At 37.4% G+C, this 21,737-nt stretch overlaps 1 protein-coding gene across 1 annotated transcript in view; it reads left to right on the forward strand.

The window, feature by feature from the left end:
* The first annotated feature begins 1,156 nt into the window (after positions 1-1,156).
* LOC122230576 overlaps positions 1,157-21,737 on the forward strand; it is a 61,007-nt gene continuing 40,426 nt past the window's right edge. The window contains exons 1-2 of the mRNA XM_042956511.1: positions 1,157-1,326; positions 2,058-2,182. Coding sequence (XP_042812445.1) covers positions 1,307-1,326; positions 2,058-2,182 — 145 coding nt within the window. The 5' untranslated portion in view covers positions 1,157-1,306. The remainder of the gene's footprint in view (positions 1,327-2,057; positions 2,183-21,737) is intronic.

Consider the following 21,737-nt stretch of genomic DNA (forward strand, 5'->3'; position numbering starts at 1 on the left):
TACTATTTTTCTCATTCTTCTAATGAAGATATTGATGCTTAGTGATGGTAAATAAAGGAGCGTGCTTGCCAATGGGTAACTGGCAGTGTCATGTCTGTTTGACCAATGATTTGCTTCTAATTCACTAGCATCCTCTTTATCCACTTTGTCAAGAACAAATGCCATGATGTCCTAGCACAGGAATGGCAGGAGGCTGGATGCTTAGTTCCCAGTCTGGAACCAGTAGGGGTATGTCAGGACCTGGTAGTAGAGTAGTGGTCTCTTCATCTCATGTGTGGTCTGACAGTCATAGTGGTAGTTGGTCCAACAGTTCCCAGAGAGAGCTGCTGCCTTTTTAGGCAAAGCAGTTCATGATTCTGCCTGAGTCTGCCCTAGTGACCCCTGCAGATTTGAATAATCTGTGCTCTCTTCTGCCGAGGAGTCTTAGCAAGAGGAGTTGAGAACATTTGAGAAGAATGTGAATGCTATGGGCTCCCCAGCCATCTCCTCACTATTGTGGTCGTAGTGAGTTCTCTGAGGCAGTAGATTACGTGCTATTACTGATGAGTAGCCAGGAGTTGTCGCCCGAGGGATCAGAGTTCAGAATCTGCCTGTGACATGGGGCCATGAGCAGGTTATACAACTTCTTTGTCCCAGTTTTCTCATGGTAAAATGGAGCTGAAATAGCCATCACTCTGCCTTGTTGTCAGGACTAAATGGATTCCATAGCATGCCAGGCAAATTTATGGTAGGCACACAATCATACGCAGTCTGAATATTAGGGCTGCTCTACTCCCAATGTGTTACACAATCCCACGACCTACAGCAAAGATAGTTTTTGGCTCATCATCTTCATTTAATAGCTGTTGCAAGCCTTTAAATCTGAAATACTGTTTACGATCAGCTAAAAATATGGTAGCATTTTAAAACTTAAACTTTTTATGTATACTGACCGATGTTGTCCTTCTAGAACTACCCCACCTTTGGTCCCACTTAACCCCTTCCTTAATCCCTGACAACCACTAATCTGACAGCCCTTGATCACCACTAAATGTCTATAATTTTATGTTTCCAGAATGTTATATAAGGGCAATCTTTTCTGGTATGAGAAATACACTTGTTATTGTACTAAAGTAAAATGGGTATTGCCTGTTCTCCTTTCCTAGTCTTCCAGGAGGAAGGAGCCTTTGTTACCGAGACCCACTCAGTAGTGGACTGGTAATTGTTTAATGGAAGTGATAGGCTAAAGGAAAAAACCCTGGAGAAGCCTGACAGGTGAGCTAGATTTACACTGGAAAGGATGGAGTAACTGGAAGAAGACAATAGAATGGATAAGATAAATGAAAGGTGAGATTCTCCTGGGGTTAGGGCTTGGGGGATATTTGGGAGTTTGTAGAAATGGGAAAAGGAAATAGAGCACCTGCCATGAATGAGTAAAATTGAGAGAAGAGATGGGGAAAGGGAATTTTAAGAAATTGTGTGTGTTATAGATGGTGTGTGTTATACTTCTTTGGTCACTTCAAAAATGCTGTAGTTAGTTTTTTTAATATTAGTTTTTGACCATCTGGACCATTCTTTCCTTGAGTGCAAGACCATATGCTAAAATGGCCCATGAAGTAGGTGAACTTTATAGAAGAAAACCTGATATTTGATATAAATAATAGTTTCAGTGGGAAAAGGTGGTTTAAGAGATAGAGACTTGAATTAACAAAGAGAATCTTAAGCACTTCATGCCCAATGCAGAGCCAACACAAGGCTCGATTTCACAACTGTGAGATCATGACCTAAGTTGAGGTCAGTAGTTCGATGCTCGACTGACTAAGCCACTCAGGCACCCCAAAGTTTTATTTCTTGTTGAATTAAAAAAATTTTTTTTAAAGTTTTATTTATTGAAGTAATCTCTACACCTAACATAGGGCTCGAACTCAAAACCGCAAGATCAAGAGTTGTGTGCCCTTCTAACTAAGCTAGCCAGGTGCCCCTATTTCTTGTTGAAATTTAAGAAAATGAGTATATGGCTGCATATCCTGAGCATCACTGAGCTTATATAGAATTTATAGCTAAGATTTTCTTCCTAGTACTGACCTGTGTTTTCCTACTCCATCTGGCACTATTCTTGCACGTTTTTTCAACAATCACCTTTATTGTCTACTACTTAAGGGAACTAAACCTGAGTTAACTATGAACTGCAAGCTGAGTTACAGTAAGTACCATATCTCTTTCATCTATTCTCTGTGGCAAGTTTTAATTTTGATAGTGATTTGTAAAATGCAGGCTAATTGTATTATACTTAAATTGCATCTGGGAAACTTGATGTAGTAGAAATACCTGTATTGTGAAGAAAAAAGTGTTCTATGGTTCACCATTCGGCATTTCTGCCTGCTCTCTGCATACCCATCCTGTGGGTTGCCTTTCTGCTCTGTTTTTTGGTGTACTTCAGTGCATGAAAGTTTTTAATTTTGATGAAGTCCTGTTTGTTTGTTTACCAATTTATTTATGTATTTGTTTTTTGTTGGCTCTGCTTTTATGGGCTATCCCTCTGTGCCTATATTTTGTTTAAATTTTTTTTATTTTAGCCTTTCTTTATTTTACTTAAATATTCATTTATGAGAGAGACAGAGTGAGAGCAGGGGAGGGCAGAGAGAGAGACACACACACAGAATCTGAAGCAGGCCCTGGGCTCTGAGCTGTCAGCACAGAGCCCAGTGTGGGGCTCAAACCTGTGAGCCGTAAGATCATGACCTGAGCTGAAGTTGGATGCTTAACTGACTGAGACACCCAGGTGCTACTCTGGTACCTATATTTTGAATCATTAAGTGTTCATATTTTTCTTTACATGTGGAGCCTCGATACCTTTCCTTCTAGAAACATTGTTATCTGGTTTGATGTATGCAAGAACTCTGTTTAGAGGTTTGTTACAGTATCTAAGAAAAAATAGTTATAAAAATAACTTAATAGAATATATATTATGTGTTCACACACACACATATACACACACATATGTGTAGCATATATATGTGTACATATATATATGTGTGTGTGTGTGTGTGTGTGTATACAGTTGAGACTGATCAAATTAAATGTTCCTAAGAATAAAAAGCATGGCTTTCCCCTAGGAAGTAAAAACTACCTTATTATCAAAATGTAATGTCTGGGTATTATGAATATTTATTCTATTACCTATGAAATGAATAGGCTAAGGCTTACACCTGTCTTTTTCATTTATCTCTGTGATTTAGGTAAAAGGTTTACTACAGAAGTAATGTTAAAAAAAAAAAAAACCTGTGGGCCATTTTCAGTGACAAGCAGGGATTTCTTTTGATTTGTCACAATTACTTTGAAAATATTTTCAGAAAACTTACCACAAGGCTTATGTGAAATGAGGGGCTCCTTTATCACCATTTGTGAAATCCCAAGCAGAAAGATCCTAATAGGTTTAAAAATTATTCTGGCATCGCACTCCTCTCACCTGCAGGGAGCCCAAGCGAGATATCCTGATGAGCACCCTGTGGTTGAGTGTTAATGACTCTGAAAAAGAACTCCCTGCGATCATGGAAAGCATCCAGTCTCTGAATCTTATTGAAAATTTCCAGCAGGTGAATCCTGCTTAGGAAGTCTCCTTACTGAAACAGGCACAGAAATTTGGATTAATCAGACACCCGGCATCTTTTAGTAAAGGTCAGATTTACACGTGTGGAGGTTTATGGATCCTGTACCTAAATGACTGCAAGATGCATAAACCTCCCATATGAGTCCTCTTGCCCTTACAGAGTAGGGGGCAAAGCTGATGGTATGAGACACCAGTTTGACTGACAAAAACCAGAGAAACACAGTTACTCAACAGGATATGTGATAGAAAGCCCAGACTCTAGGCATATGGGCAGGAGACATAAAACCTGCAGGACTGAAAGAACAGAAAGGTTCTGTAGAAATTCAGTGTTACAACAGCTCTTTTAATTGACTTTCCCTTTTTTATCCCACAGCTGCCATTCATGTCTCAGATTGTTATTCTTTCTTTCTTTCTTTCTTTCTTTCTTTCTTTCTTTCTTTCTTTCATGTTTATTTATTTTTGAGAGAGAGAGCGTTAGTGGGGGAGGAGCAGAGACAGAGGGAGACACAGAATCCGAAGCAGGCTCCAGGTTCTGAGCTGTCAGCACAGAGCCCGATGCGGGGCTTGAACCCAGGAACTGTGAGATCATGACCTGAGCCGAAGTAGGCTGCCTAACTGACCGAGCCACCCGGCCGCCCCTAGATTCTGTTATTTCTTGATCATACAGTATGGATAACCTTTGAAATGGTTTCCACCCTTCTCTCTCTTCTCTCTTCAGTTCATCATATCTCTGGAATCAGATTAGTCTTCCCCAAATAAATAGCCTGTTGAGCTGCCCCATTGCTCTAGAACTTTCAACAGATCCCTATGTCTTTCCAGATTAAGTATTTACCTGTGTTCTTATCTTGGGTCGAAGGACTTCTAATCTCACATTTCACACTATTTTTAGAGTCATATCTCATTACTTTATAATTACTTTAAGTGACATCCAAATGGCTGGTTTCTGAATATGCCCTGTGTAGTCCCTCATCTGACTAACTTCTAATTTCTCTAATTAATTTCTCTTTCTCCCTCCTTAGTCAAAAGCTTACTGATTGTTTAAGTCTTTTCTCAACTGCCATATCCACTGAAGATAAATTCCTTCTTTGGACTTTGTGTTTTGTGGATCAGTACTCTTCAGCTCTTTTGTAGTACCTTTTTCACTCCACTTTCTGTAAAAATGATTGCCTTACTTTCTCATATACCCACATAAGCAAGTCAGGACTTCTTCATTTATGATAAATTACAAGCACAGCTCCTAGGACCCAAGAGCTTTTTTTATTTTTAATTTTAAATTTATTTTTTAAATTTACATCCAAGTTAATTAGCATATAGTACAACAATGATTTCAGGAGTAGATTCCTTAATGCCCCTTACCCATTTAGTCCATTTCCCCTCCCACAACCCCACCAGTAACCCTCTGTTTGCTCTCCATATTTAAGAGGCTCTTCTGTTTTTGTCCCCCTCCTTGTTTTTTATTATTTTTGCTTCCCTTCCCTGACGTTCATCTGTTTTGTACCTTACAGTCCTCATGTGAGTGAAGTCATATAGTTGTCTTTCTCTGACTAATTTTGCTTAGCATAAAACCATCTAGTTCCATCCATGTAGTTGTGAATGGCAAAACTTCATTCTTTTTGATTGCCGAGTAATACTCTATTGTGTATGTATGTGTCTCTGTGTGTGTGTGTGTGTGTGTGTGTGTGTGTGTGTGTGTATACATACACACACATACCACATCTTCTTTATCCATTCATCCATTGATGGACATTTGGGCTCTTTCCATACTTTGGCTATTGTTGATAGTGCTGCTATAAACATTGGGGTGCATGTGCCCCTTCGAAACAGCACACTGGTATCTCTTGGATAAATACCTAGTAGTACAATTGCTGGGTCATAGGGTAGTTCTATTTTTAATTTTGTTGAGGAGCCTCCATACTGTTTTCCAGAGTGGCTGCACCAGTTTGCATTCCCACCAGCAGTGCAAAAGAGATCCTCTTTCTCTGCATCCTTGCCAACATCTGTTGTTTTCTGAGTTGTTAATGTTAGTCATTCTGACAGGTGTGAGGTTGTATCTCCCTCTGGTTTTGATTTGTATTTCCCAGATGATGAGTGATATTGAGCATTTTTCCATGTGTTGGTTGGCCATCTGGTTATCTTCTTTGGAGAAGTGTCTATTCAGATCTTTTGCTCATTTCTTTACTGGATTATTTTTTTGGGTGTTGAGTTTGATAGGTTCTTTATAGAATTTGGATACTAATCCTTTATCTGATATGTCATTTGCAAATATCTTCTCCCATTCTGTCGGTTGCTTTTTACTTTTGCTGATTGTTTCCTTTGCTTTGCAGAAGTGAGGTCTCAATAGTTCACTTTTGCTTTTGTTTCCCTTTCCTCCAGAGAAATATTGAGTAAGAAATTGCTGTGGCCAAGGTCAAAAGGTTTTTTCCTGCTTTCTACTCAAGGATTTTGATGGCTTCCTGTCTTAGGTTTAGGTCTTTCATCCATTTTGAGCTTATTTTTGGGTATGGTGTAAGAAAGTGGTCCAGGTTCATTCTTCGGCATGTCGCTGTCCAGTTTTCCCAGCACCACTTGCTGAAGAGACTGTCTTTATTCCATTGGATGTTCTTTCCTGCTTTGTCAAAGATTAGTTGGACATACATTTGTGGGTCCATTTCTGGGTTCTCTGTTCTGTTCCATTGATATGAATGTCTGTTCTTGTGCCAGTCCCATACTGTCTTGATGATTACAGCTTTGTAATACAGCTTGAAGTCCAAAATTGTGATGCCTCCAGCTTTGGTTTTCTTTTTCAAGATTGCTTTGGCTATTTGGGGTCTTTTCTGGTTCCATACAAATTTTAGGATTGTTTATTCTAGCTCTGTGAAGAATGCTGGTGTTATTTTGATAGGTATTGCATTGAATATTAGATTGCTTTGGGTAGTATTGACATTTTAACAATATTTGTTCTTCCTATCCAGGAGCATGGAATATTTTTCTATTGTTTTGTTTCCTAGGTATTTTATGGTATTGGGCACAATTGTAAATGGGATCTATTCCTTGATTTCTCTTTCTGTTGCTTCATTGTTGATATAGGAATGCAACCGACCTCTGTGCATTGATTTTATATCCTGTGACTTTGCTGAATTCATGAATCAGTTCTAGCAGTTTTTTGGTAGAATATTTTGGGTTTTCCATATAGAGTATCATGTCATCTGCGAAGAGTGAACATTTGACCTCCTTCTGGCTGATTTGGATGCCTTTTATTTCTTTGTGCTCTCTGATTGCTGAGGCTAAGACTTCCAATACTATGTTGAATAAGAGTGGCGAGAGTGGACATCCCTGTGTTGTTCCTGACCTTAGGGGAAAGCTCTCAGTTGGCGACATTAGCATTGGGTCTTTCATATATGGCTTTTAGGATCTCAAGGTATGATCCTTCTATCCCTACTTTCTTAAGGGTTTTTATCAAGAAAGGGTGCTGTATTTTGTCAAATGCTTTCTCTGCATCTATTGAGAGAATCATGTGGTCCTTGCCCTTTCTTTTATTGATGTGATTAATCACATTGATTGCTTTGTGGATATTGAACCAGCCCTGCATCCCAGGTATAAATCCCACTTTGTCGTGGTGAATAATTTTTTAATGTATTGTTGGATCCGGTTGGCTAATACCTTGTTGAGGATTTTTGCATCCATGTTTATCAGGGAAATTGGTCTATAATTCTCCTTTTTAGTGGGGTCTCTGTCTGGTTTTGGAATCAAGGAAATTCTGGCTTCATAGAAAGAGTTTGGAAGTTTTCCTTCCCATTTCCATTTTTTGGAACAGCTTCAAGAGAATAGGTGTTAACTCTTCCTTAAATGTTTGGTAGACTTCCCCTGGAAAGCCACCTGGCGCTGGACTCTTGTTTTTTGGGAGAGTTTTGATTACTAATTCGATTTCCTCACTGGTTATGGGTCTGTTCAAATTTTCTATTTCTTCCTGTTTCAGTTTTGGTAATATATATGTTTCTAGGAATTTGTCCATTTCTTCCAGATTGCCCATGTTGTTAGCATATAATTGTTCATAATATTCTCTTATTATTGTTTTTATTTCTGTTGTGTTGGTTGTGATCTCTCCTCTTTCATTCTTGATTTTATTTATTTGGTTCCTTTCCTTTTTCTTTTTCATCAACCTCGCTAGTGGTTTATCAATTTTGTCAATTCTTTCAAAGAACTAGCTTCTGGTTTCATTGATCTGTTCTACTGTGGGTTTTGTTTTTTGTTTTTTGTTTTTTGTTTTTTTTTGTTTTTTTGCTTTCTTGTTTTTTTTTTTTTTTTTTTTTTGGTTTCGATAGCATTGATTTCTGCTCCAATCTTTATTATTTCCTGTCTTCTGCTGGTTTTGGGTTTTAGTACCTGTTCTTTTTCCAGCTCTTTAAGGTGTAAGGTTAGGTTGTATATCTGAGACCTTTCTTCTTTCTTTAGGAAGGCCTGGATTGCTATATACTTCCCTCTTATGAGTGCCTTTGCTGCATCCCAGAGGTTTTGGGTTGTGGTGTTACCATTTTCATTGGCTTCCATGTACTTTTTAATTTCCTCTTTAGCTTCTTGGTTAGCCCATTCATTTTTTAGTAGGATAATCTTTAGTCTCCAAGTATATGTTATATTTCCAAATTTACTTGTGGTTGATTTTGAGTTTCATAGCCTTGTGGTCTGAAAATATGCACGGTATGATCTCGATCTTTTTATACTTATTTAGGGCTGATTTCTGTCCCAGTACATAGTCTATTCTGGAGGACATTCCATGTGCACTGGAGAAGAATGTATATTCCTCTGCTTTAGGATGAAATGTTCTGAATATATCTGTTAAGTCCATCTGGTTCAGTGTGTCATTCAAAGCCATTGTTTCCTTGTTGATTTTCTGTTTAGATGATCTGTTCATTGCTGTGAGTGGGGTCTTGAAGCTCCTACTATTATGGTATTATTATCAGTGAATTTCTTTATGTTTGTGATTAATTGATTTATATATTTAGGTGCTTTCACACTTGGAGCATAAGTTTTTACAATTGTTAGGTCTTCTTGATGGATAGACCCCTTAATTATGATATAATGCCCTTCTTCATCTCTTGTTACAGTCTTTATTTTAAAGTCTAGATTGTCTGATATAAGTATGGCTGCTCCGGCTTTCTTTTGTTGACCATTAGCATGATAGATGGTTCCCTATCCCCTTACTTTCAATCTGAAGGTGTCTTTAGGTCTAAAGTGGGTGTCTTGTAAACAGCATATAGATTGATCTTGTTTTCTTATCCATTCTGTTACCCTATGTCTTTTGATTGGAGAATTTAGTCCTCTGACATTTAGAGTGAGTCCTTAAAGATAGGAGTTTATTGCCATTATGTTTCTTGGAGAGTTGGAGTTTCTGGTGGTGTTCTCTGGTCCTTTCTAGTCTTTGTTGCTTTTGTTCTTTTTTTTTTTTTTCATCTTTTCTCTCCTCAGAGTGTCCCCCTTAAAATTTCTTGCAGGGCTGATTTAGCGGTCACAAACTCCTTTAATTTTTGTTTTTCTGGGAAACTTTTTATCTCTCCTTCTATTTTGAATGACAGCCTTGCTGGATAAAGGATTGTTGGCTGCATATTTTTCTGATTCAGCACACTAAATATATCCCACCACTCCTTTCTGGCCTGCCAGGTTTCTGTGGATAGGTCTGCTGCAAACCTGATCTGTCTTCCCTTGTAGGTTAGGGACTTTTTTTCCCGTGCTGCTTTCATGATTCTCTCCTTGCCTGAGTATTTTGTGAATTGGACTATGATATGCCTTGTTGATGGTTGGTTTTTGTTGAATCTAATGGGAGTCCTCTGTGCTTCCTGGATTTTGATGTCTGTGTCTTTCCCCAGGTTAGGAAAGTTTTCTGCTATGATTCGCTCACATAACCTTCTACCCCTTTTTCTCTCTCTTCCTCCTCTGGGACCCCTATGATTCTGATATTGCTCCTTTTTAATGAGTCACTGATTTCTCTAATTCTTAAATGGTGTTCTTTTGCCTTAGTCCCCCTCTCTTTTTTTGCTTCATTATTCTCCATTAGTTCATCCTCTATATCGCTGATTTGCTGCTCTGCCTCATCCATGCTGCCATGGCATCCATTTGAGATTGCAGCTCAGTTATAGCATTTTTTTTTATTTAATCCTGACTAGTTTTTACTTCTTTTATCTCCACAGAGAGAGATTTGAATCTATTTTTGACCCTAGCTAGTATTCTTATTATTGTGATTCTAAATTCTGGTTCAACCATCTTGCTTGTGTTTGTGTTGATTAAGCCCCTGGCTGTTGTTTCTTCGTGCTCTTTCTTTTGGGTTGAATTCCTTCATTTCATCATTTTGAAGGAAGAAAGGGAATTGATAAGGTAAAAAAAAAATTAAAATTAAAAAATTAAAAACAACACACGCACACATAAGCAACCAAAAACAGCTCCCTGCCTTCCATGGTTTCTCTCTCCCCCAGTTCACCTCTCTGTGGCATGTACCTGCTGAGTTCTGTGTTTCATGTTGTGCAGATTGTCGTGTTAATCCTCAAATCAGTTTCCTAGGTGTGCAGCATGGTTTAATGGTGATCTGGCTGTATCTCATGGACGCAAGATGCAAAAAAAACTTCCATGCTGTTCTGCCATCTTGGCTCCTCCCCTAAACTGTCTCTAAGGGCTTTTTTTCAAAAAAGTGTGGGCCTTTTTTTAAAAAATAACCTTAAAAATATATCAGGGCCCACTGCAGGTGTATCGTTCCAGGATGGCCAAGCTCCATGCCTTCTGTCATGGCTGAATGTGGGACTGATGTGCTTTCCTCCAGGACAGGACTCTGTATGGGGTTGTTGGGTCTCTTAGGACAGATGGTTGTTCTATCAGAGGGTGACTGTCAGGGAGCTCATTGACAGTAAGGTCTCCTACCTGGACAGTGCTCGGGCTCTCCCCCTTGGACATCAGGAGCTGCCTGTAGCAGCTGCCCCAGGGAGATCTGGATATCCTGTTCCCAAAGTTAGATGATATCATCAAAATGAGCAGCATGATTCTTCATGATCTGCAAGAGACAGCCTCCAGGGAAGAGGAACAGGTGCACTAACTGATGCTTTCATCTCAGTTTACAGTTGAGGAAACTGAGGCCCAGAGAGAGAGAGAGGAAGTAACTTGCTCAAGGTCAAGGTGGCTAGCAGCAGAGCCAGGATTTGAAATCAGGCAGCTGGCCTCTGGAGCCAGTGCTCTCAGCTGTTGTACTGAACAGCCTCCAGGTAGTAGAGAATCAGATGTAAAGCCTGTGTATCCTGTGCTTGCTATCCCTTTGAAAATATAGTTTCTTATGAAAACCAACCAAGCAAAAGAAAACAAATACATCAGGAAGGAAGAAAGTGAACCTAGAAAGTATTTGGTTGTAAAGATGAATGGTAAGCAAAGAAATTCCTAAACATGTGGGTACTCTAAATATTTACTAAAAAAGTAATAATGATGACTAATTTGGAGTGTTTAAAAGCTAAATTTGGATAAAAATATTAGGCATTCAAACACATGGAGGATAGATTATAAGGTTTTTGTATTGTGGAGGAGGAGGGTAGAACTACTGAAGATAATTCAAGTGCTTATGTTAAAAACTTAGGGACAACCACTGGAGACAGAGAAATAAAATGATTGCTTCTAACCAGTGAGTGGAAGAAAAAGGAGTGGACAAAATGTGGTTAGTTTAAAGAAGACACAAAAGAAGGACAAAAAAGTACCTCCCTCTCCAACTAAAGAATGTTAAATAGAATACATAAAATGATCAGGGTAACTAAAAACATATTAGTCAATTGATTAAAAATACATAATCCCACTGTGTTCATGTTGTATCTATTGCATATCAGAAAACAAAATGTAAAAATTTTGAAAATCTATACAAGGTGAACATTAATGCAAACACTAATGCAAGGAAAGTTGCGACAGCCAAATTAGTATCATTCAAACCAGTTGTCGGGGCAAAAAAAGTATTAATAGGGATAGAAGGTCACTATAATGTTAAAAGGAACAATTCACTGTGAAGATATAATAATCTTGAGCTTTAAAATTTTGTTAATGTTTATTTATAAGTTTTTTTTATTAAAATTTTGTTTTTAATGTTTATTTGTTTTTGAGAGAGACAGAGACAGAATGAGAGTGGGTTGGGGCAGAGAGAGAAAGAGGCACAGAATCTGAAGCAGGTTCCAGGCTCCAAGCTGTCAGCACAGAGCCTGACGCGGGGCTGGAACTCACGTGCTGTGAGATCATGACCTGAGTGAAGTCAGACGTTCAACTGACCGAGCCACCCTGGAGCCCCTAAAAGTTTTTTGTTTTTTTTTAGCATTTATTTATTTTTGAGTGACAGAGAGACACAGAGCACAAGAAGGAGAGGGGCAGAGAGAAAGGGAGACACAGAATCCAATGCAGTCTCCAGGCTCTGACTGTCAGCACAGAGCCCAATGAGGAGTTTGAACACACAAACCACGAGATCATGACCTGAGCTGAGTAGGACACATAACTGACTGAGTTACCCAGGCACCCCTAATGTTTATTTATTTTTGAGAGAGTGAGAGAGACAGTGTGTGAGTGGGGGAGGGGCAGGGGGGGGGGGGGGAAACAGAATCCAAAGCAGGCTCCAGGCTCTGAGCTGTGAGATCATGACCTGATCCAAAGTCGATCCGCCCAGGTGCCCCAATAATCTTGAGCTTTTAAGTTCTTACAACATGTTTATAAATTATATAAATTAAAATTGGAAAGTATCACAAAAATTATAATTCTTTGATAATAATGGAAACTTTTAATAAGCCTCTCATGATAAGTCACCTACACAAGAAAATATGAATTAAAAAATTGAACACTTTGAACTTATTGGTTAAATTCTGAACCCCCAAATTAAAAAAGATGCCATTAAAAGCCTATATAAAATATTTACAAAAATTGATCATGTTCTAGGCTATAACACAAGTTTCTACAAATATAGTTCATGGTATTATATAGACTACAGTCTTCGACAAAAGGAAATAAAAAAATCGATAACAGAAGAATAGACAAATAGATAAGTGGAACAGAATTGAGATCCCAGGAATAGCTTCATATAAATACAGTCAACTGATATTTGATAAAGGAACAAAAGCAATACAATGGAGAAAATATATTATTTTCAACAAATGGTGCTGGAACCACTGGACATTACATGCAAAAAAAAAAAAAAAAAAAAAAAAGAATCTAGACACAGACCTTACCTTCACAAAAATTAAATGGACCATAGACCTGAATGTAAAGTGCAAAACTATAAAACTCTTAGAAGATAGCATATGAGAAAGTATAGATGACGTGAGTGTGGTGATGAATTTTTAGATTCAAAATCAAAGGCATGATTAATAAAATAAATCATTGATAAGCTGGACGTCCTTAAAATTAAAACTTCAGCTCTGCAAAGGACGTTGTTAAGAGAATGAGAACACAAGCTACAGACTGGGAGCAGATACTTGCAAAAGACATACTGGTGAAGGACTATTCATACTGGTGAAATATCCAAAAAATTCTTAAAACTCCACAATAAAAACCCAAACAACTGCGTTAAATGACGGACAAAAGACCTGAACAGATACTTCACCAAAGATGATACATATATGATAAAATAAGCAAATGACAAGATGTTCTATAGGTCATTAGAAATTGCAAATTAAAACACCAGTGAGATACTACTAGACATGTATTAGAATGGCCAAAATCCAGAACACTGACAACACCATATATTGACAAGGAACAATAGGAAGTCTCAGACATTGTTGATGAGAATGGAAAATGGCACAACAGCTTAGGAAGACAGTTTAGCAATTTCTTACAAGACTAAACATACCATAGGGTGCCTGGGTGGCTCAGTCATTTAAGTATCTGACTATTGATTTTGGTTCAGGTCATGATGTCCCAGTTATCAGATTGGGCCTGTGTCAGGCTGTATGCTGAGCATGGAGTGTGCTTGGGATTCTTAATCTCCCTCTCTCTCTCCCCCGACAATAAATAAACATTTTAACAAAAGAGTAAACATACCTTTACCTTATAATTCAGTATCCATATTCCTTGGTATTTACTTGAGGGAGTTGGAAACTATGTCCACACAAAAACCTGCTCAAAGATGTTCACTGAAGCTTTATTTATATTGCCAAAGCTTGAAAGCAGCTAATTTACTAGGCGAAATGGACAAACTGTGGTAAATCCAGATGATGGAATATTATTCAGCAGTAAAAATAAATGAGCCACCATGCCATGAAAAGACATGGAGTAATTTTAAATGCATATGACTATGTGGAAGAGTCCAATTTGCAAAGGCTATATACTATATGGTCTCTATTCCATGATATTCTAGAAAAGCCAAAACTATGTAGACAGTTCAAAGATCAGTGGGTTGCCACAGTTTGGGGCAGGTAGGGAGGAAAGAATAGGCAGAGCACAGAGGATTTTTAGGGAAGTGAATCTGTTCTGTATGATACTATAATGGTAGGTACATGTCAAAATCCATAGTATAGACACTAAGAGTTAACCCTGATGTAAACGATGGACTTTGGGCAATGATGTGTTGATGTAGGTTCACTGACTGTAACAAATGTACCACTCTGGTGGGGGACAGTGTGGAAGGCTGTTAGTGTGGGGGGATCAAGGTACATGGAAAGTCTCTGTACTTCCTGTTCAACCTTGCTGTAAACCTAAAACTGCTATAAAAGCTAAAGACATTTAAAAACAAACTGATAACAGGGACTTAAAGAAATTCCACTCTATATATTTGGAAAATAATTATGAATTTAAATTGTTTATAAAAATAAAACATGAAACTACAATTTAAAGATTAATATTACATTATTTTAAATATCATATATAATATTGAGAGAAAACACCAGAAATATTGCCAAGGCTGAGAAGCAGGTATAATATGGTACAAGAAAGAAAGAAGGAAAAGTATTCTAGAATCTGTATCTTCGATCAAAAATCATTTCATACTTGATTGAAATGATTAGAAAAAACAGATTCAAGTTTTTGAAAAACTGGAAGAAATTGGCTTTAAATAGAATCAATTAATACTATAAAAATGTAAACTTACCCTAAATCAATCTACAAACACTGCAATGCCAAATTATCAACAGACTTTTTCTGAAACTTGACAAGCTGGCTGATGATTATCTGAAAGAAACTACTTGTGAGATGAAAAGGAAATTCTAAAACAGGAAATATTAACAAGTCTTACATTAGCAAATATTAAAATGTGTCATGATAATGCAATTCTGCAGTACTCAGAAGGTAAATCCAAAAATATATGGAAATTTATATGATGAAGATGGCATTTCAAACCTATGAAGTAAAGATGGATCATTTAGAAACAAAAAGAGTGCTGAGAAAATTGTATAGTTACTTAGAAAATAATGAAGTCCGTGGCGCCTGGGTGGCTCAGTCAGTTGAGCGGCCGACTTCGGCTCAGGTCATGATTTCGCGGTTCGTGAGTTCAAGCCCACGTCGGGCTCTGTGCTGCCAGCTCGGAGCCTGGAGCCTACTTCGGATTCTGTGCCTCCCTCTCTCTCTGCCCCAACCCCCCTCACATTCTGTGTCTGTCTTTCAAAATAAATAAACGTTAAAGAAAAATTAAAAAGAAAAAAGAAAATAATGAAGTCCAATAAATTCTAGATAGACCACAGAGTTAGATGTATGCATACAAGCAAACAACAAACAAAAATCCTCTCCAACCAAACAAGCAACTCTAAAAGCAATAGAAAGAAGCCTGGATGTCTTTGTATTTTTAAATCATATTTGGGTGGATAAGTCTTCCTAATTATGAATTGACATGAAACCCAAGACCCATAAAGGAAATTTGGATAAGTATGGGCAATAATAAGACTTATCAATACTTATGAAGAATTTTCTAGGTGCTAGGCACTGTTAGGGGTTCTTTATTTTTTTTAATTTTTTTTAAACGTTTATTTATTTTTGAGACAGAGACAGAGCATGAACAGGGGAGGGGCAGAGAGAGAGGGAGACACAGAATCTGAAACAGGCTCCAGGATCTGAGCGGTCCGCACAGAGCCTGACGCGGGGCTGGAACTCACAGACCATGAGATCATGACCTGAGCCGAAGTCGGAAACTTAACCAACCAAGCCACCCAGGTGCCTCAAGGGGTTATTTAAATGTTCTTTTACTCATGGAATTGTGGACCCAATTTGATTTTAGACCCCAGATTCACTCTAAGTCAATATATATATTACACAATACCATCTCACAAAACACAAAAAATGCACACAGAAAAATTCATATAAAATCAAAAGAAAAATTATAATATTGTTAACAACACTTACACTCAAAAGCCAGTATGCCTTTCATATGATAAAGAGTTAGTAACTAATAAGAAAAAGAACCCACAATAGACAAAGGGATAAATTTCATGAAAAGATAATTCATAAATCAGGAACACAAATGTTTAATAAATGTATGAAAAGATCCTCATTCCCACTAAAAAAGTAATATAAATTAAATAACTAGATAGCTTTTCAGTGATCATGTTATTAAGGATCATTGGTAATATGTTTGTGTCAAAAGTATGGAGAAGCAAAGCAGTTCCTCTTTTATACATTATTAGTCGGTGGCAACTTCAAAACTGCCATTTTAAAGTGGCGGTTTACCTATATCTTAAAATTGAACTTTTAAAAAAGCAATTCCATATCTGAGAATCTATAGAAATATCCCCACATATATGCCAAAGTGTGTGTGTTTTCAGTATATGATACATAGATATATGATTATGCATTATAATAATGTTTATAATTGCAAAAAGCTTGAAGCCATCCAAACTTTCATCAGTAGAAAATTAACTAAATTCAAAATAAACCAAAGAATTCATAGTGATGATGTTCAGAGGGGGCACTAGAGGATCATGGGGGAATTCCAGTTTTTTTCTTCTTCCATGTCTTTGTTTTACTGTTTTGCAATATTAAAGTAGTGCTTTGCAGTAAGAAAATTGAGGTTTTTTAAAAATTATTTTTAGAATAAGACCGTAAGTATTAAAACAGACTTGTAATACAAAATAAACACTCATAGTGGATATAGACACTATATTACAAAGCTTAAATTATGGTGACGGAGGATTACTTGCAGGAATTCAAGGATAATTTAATATTAGAAAATTTACTTACAGTTTATCAAAAGTCAGAAGAAAGTAGACTTAGCCATTTTAGTAGATATGCAAAGATTTTAGATTTCAATTCCAATTTTAAGATATCTTAGTAGACATAGATGGGTATCTCACCAAAGTGATTAAGATGACTGGAAATGAATAGCTAACATCATACGTGATAGAAACCTCTGGACTAATTCCTTTGAAATTTATGAAAAAAGGATATTCCAAGGATATCAAAAGATACCCAGGATTCTCATTTGACAAGATTCTGGACATTTCAGTAAGAAAATAATATAACCAGGGAAAAGTACAATATTTTTTTCAAATGATATAACTGCCTACTCAGAATAAAATTATGAGTAATAAGGGAGGTGTTTAGCAGGGTTTTCAGTTACAAAGTAAGTATATAAAATATCTACAGCTTCCCTATGTACAGTGAAAACCAGACAGAAGAAAAGGGAGGTCTCATTTATCTTCATAAACAGTTTAATAGAGGCACACCTGGCTGACTCAGTTGGTTGGGCCTCTGACTCTTGATTTTAGCTCCCGTCATGATCTCAATCTCACAGTGGTGGGATCCAGCCCTGTGTTGGGCTCTGCACTGAGCATGGAGTCGGCTTACAATTCTTTCTCCCTCTCCCTCTGCTCTTCTCTCTTTCTCTCTCTCAAATTAAATAAATAAACATTGAAAAAATAGTTTAATGGACAGAAAGAGGTCTACAAATATATTGAAAGAAGATATTAAACTGTGTTACACAAAAGACGGTAACAATAGCTTTCTAAATATTAACTGTAGTTCTCATTGATAGGATAATGTTGCATACTAAAAATTACTGCTTTAATTTTCTTTTTATCTGTTATTTTTAAAATTTTTTCTTTATTTATTTTTGAGACTAGAGTGTGAGCAAGGGAGGGTCAGAGAGACAGAGGGAGACTTAGAATCTGAAACAAGCTCCAAGCTCTGAGCATCAGTCAGCACAGAACCTGACATGGGACTTGAACTCACCAGCCATGAGATCATGACTTGAGCTGAAGTCGGGATGCTTAACTGACTGAGCCACCCAGGCTCCCCTCTTTTTATCTTTTAAAAATCTTTCTTATTTGGTCTTTGTTATTTTTTTATTTTATAAGCTTTCTATATTCTAAGACAAATTACAAATATTTTTAAATATGTTATAATCTGTGATTGCCAGATTCCCTAAGAACATCACTTGTAAGTTGATGATTGCAACAGCAATCCACATTTCAATTTGTACTGTCGAGAAAATATCAAAATTTGCATAACATTTTGCCCAACATATGTCAATTTATTCTGCTGTATTTTCAGAAAAAATTATGATGGGAGATGAGTGTGGCCGCCGGATCAGAATGAAATTCAGCATTTGTTCGATGTATTTCAAACATTTTAACACATTGGAAATGTGCTGCTCATTTACAAAGTGTCACAGCTACTTTCGTGAGCAATTTTTAGCAGAGTAATCTTTTGAATATTTAACCATCCACAATAAAACAGAATGTTCCAAATTCTATTTAGCAAATCTTTTAAATAAACAAAATGAAGTTCACAAGCTTTGATGTTGTACTAATGGAAGAAAGTGCATCTTTCAAGTGGCGATGAATTCTGGATTACTGTCTGAAGCTGTGTTACTACTTTTGAATAATGTTTTAAGGCAGATACTAGCCCTAAGGATCATATGAAGTATCATTGTGTGCAGAAAACCTTTATTTTCATAAATAAAACAACGGGGTGGTCCGAAGAGATTCTAGTCCTTCACCTCTTTCCTGGTGCTTTAACATAAAGGACTGCCATGTAAAGTGCTCTCTCTGCTATTGAGCTAAAACCTGGGTAGATATTAAGAGCAAGTTCTGAGGTAGTTTCAGTAAGAACATTGTTTTGTAAAGTGGCTGATATGTGAAAGAGACCCTGGAAAGGGGCTAGAAGGGGAGGAGAAAGGAGGAGAATTTAGTGTGATCCCTCATATCTGAGAATGAAGCATTATAAACAAGTCCATTCTTGAACGAGTGAAGAAACATATAAAAATAGGTTTCTTATTGAGGCAGAATGGGAGCCACACAGGGCCAAATCAGGTAGAATAGAGGTAGAGACAAGCTTTAAAACCAGGGTGGTGGGGGTGCTCGGTTGGGGTGTGTTATAATGAAAGGATGTTGTAATTTCTTGCCTTCTCTTCCAAGTTTTGGGCACCCCTCATGCTGTGCCCTCAGCTATGGCTGATTTGCTAGACAGTGCCAATGAGAACCCAATTATTTGGGCTATGGATTATCAGCAATGAAGCCTCGATTATTTCGTGTATTTACTGCTTCTTTAGGTGTTACATAAGCTAGAAATTCTAAAAGATTAATGTGCTAAGGGTGATATAGGGGCTTGTCAAAAAGGTGATTTCTGGCCACTTCTCCCACTGTTTCTGATTCTGTAGGTTTGGCCTAGTGCACAGGGATATGCATCTTTAATCAGGTCTCTGGGTGATTCTGCCGTGACTTTGGTGTCCCTAAAAGGTGAGAAGGAAAGCTGAATGGGATCAAATGGCAAAATAGCACAGGAAATTGTGGGCAGTTCACTCTCTCTGGCATGTTCTCTGCAGTACCTGATTTACTAGAATTGACCTTTCAGGTAGGCAAGAGTGAGTGGGAGTGAGTGAGTCCACCAAGGAACTTGGAAGAAATGTGACACAGAGTCCTTCCCACACAGGAAATGCCATTTGTATTGGTGGCATCCAGAGGGGAACTCAGTAGAAAGTGACAATTTGAGAGGGGTGGTTTCTACCAGAATCATGCCTTTTTCTTTCTCATCAGTATCTCAGAATTTACAAAGCCTTAAGAAGAGAAAGTTGATGGGACTTCTGGGCAGATGGCTCAGTACACAGCACATTATGTTAGTACTAAGTCTTAGCGTGACTGTGGGTTGAATCAAGTAATCATCTCACCAAAAGAAAAATAAGCTTCTATGGAGCTGATCCTGACCCATTTGAGAATTTGTAAATGAACTATAAAATTATAACTATGCAAGAGGGACTCCATAGACTATATATATATATATATATATATATATATATATATAGGCAAAAAGCCTGAAAAGCATAGAGTCTCCAGCCCTAATCAACCCATTTAAAAATTGTGCCTCCTGAAGCTCTAGCATAATAGACCATTTGATCTTTATTTTAAGAGAACTCAAGACTGCACATTCTACACAGGACTTTGCTCTATGAATAGGTCCGTAGTGTGCAACTTGTCCCTTTTTCAGCCATTACTTTTATACCACTTATTGCAGAATTATTTCTCAATTCTGCCTGCCAGGAGTACATATGTGTAAAGGTACCATTGTACTAATTCACAAAATTACTGGGAATGATGGAGAGATCTGATTGAATGGTTGGATTTTCAAATTGTGGACTCCCACTTGGGGGATTAATTCAAAGGTTGGTTTTTCATATTCATATACACAGCAAGACTTTTAAAGGCTGGGAGTGCAGTGCTTATACGTGAGAGCAGGAGTGAAAAAGGATGTTAGAAGACCCTTCCCTGGCAGAAAAGAGCGAGGAAGAAGCCTAAGAGAGAAAGCAGCCAACTAGCAGGGTCACCCTGCAGGGAGTTTTCTGCCATGACCTCAGGAGGCCTGATCCTTAAGCTTAGTGGAGTTAACATATAGCCAAGATGTTGGAATAATGCTGAGGAAGAAGAATCATCTGTATTAGATTGTAACTTGGAGCCTCTGATTTCATTATCAAGAGGGAGGAATATTTGGTGATGGGAAATTTGGCCAAGCTGTTAGATTGGGCCACATGGTGGGTAGGAGATGGCAAGACCACAACTATAGATGTGTTGTGCATGTGTTGAGATCTGTTTCATCCTCTTTCAAATAGTTCTGGTTCCTAAGCTTATTTTTGTCAAGTGGTATGTTTTAGAGGTAAAAGTTTGGTATGGATTATAACTTGAAGAATTGCTGAAGTTTCTTTCCTGAGCTTGATTATCAGGGAGAAAATAGATGCATTATCTGAACATGGAGAGTAATGCTGTTCTGGAATTTGAAGTGTCATATGTTGTTTCCCGGAGATAACCCTAAATCCAATGGTATCAAAACTTTTACAACAAACTTTAAAAAAAATAGAGATATTTTGCGAAGCCAGAGCTACCTGAAGGGCTTAAATAGATTCAGTCATAGCAATGGCACTAACTGGGGTCTTTGGAGTGATATAAACTTGGGCAATGACTAGCATTTTTCACATAATTTTGATACAGTGACATCTGGTTGTATTGACTTGCTAGCTAATTGTTTGAGTTATGGGATTACAAAATTTGTGAAGTGTTACAAATTCTTTTTAATGAAAAAAGTCTAACTAACAAGGGAATGGAAGGCAAATTTGGTCCTGTGAAATACAACCAAGGACCAAGCAGTAAATGTGAATTAAATCCTCGTCGGCAACATTTTGTTTATTGTAATTTGATCCCCATCAGCATACCACATGTTCATTTTCCAGTGCAAATTTAAAAGGAAATTTACCCGCATTAAGAATTAATTTAATGATTAATTAGGGTTGGTGTCCACAGCAACCTTGCATTACATTTATTAAAATAGAAATTTACTTGTTCCTGTGTTTTGGGGCTTAGGCATTTTCCCGTTATTAGACTTTCCTTCTATCTCCCTTTTCTTTTTACTAGCTATATACCCAGATCAAATCCAAGGGATAAAAGCATTTCATTAAGCTTGAGAAAAACTAGCATGATATCGTAAAGACAATAGACCAGGAAAAAGAGAGAACCCCTGTCAGTACTGGAACAGTTTCTTCAGTATGCTTACTGTCATAATCATTTTTCCCAACGAACATCTACCCTTTCCCATTACATTCTCTTGTTAGAATTAACATTTTACTTCCTTTTTGACAGGAAAATTTTTTTATAGTTTTCTGTTTTCCTTTTTTTTTTTTTTTGCTTTTTTAATCCCTTTATTCTTTTTTTTTTTTAACTTGCTGTACTTAAAGTAAATCCCTAATAGCATGAGTTACTTCATTGTAAAC

Source organism: Panthera tigris, chromosome A1 (assembly GCF_018350195.1).
Source record: "Panthera tigris isolate Pti1 chromosome A1, P.tigris_Pti1_mat1.1, whole genome shotgun sequence".
NCBI lineage: Eukaryota > Metazoa > Chordata > Mammalia > Carnivora > Felidae > Panthera > Panthera tigris.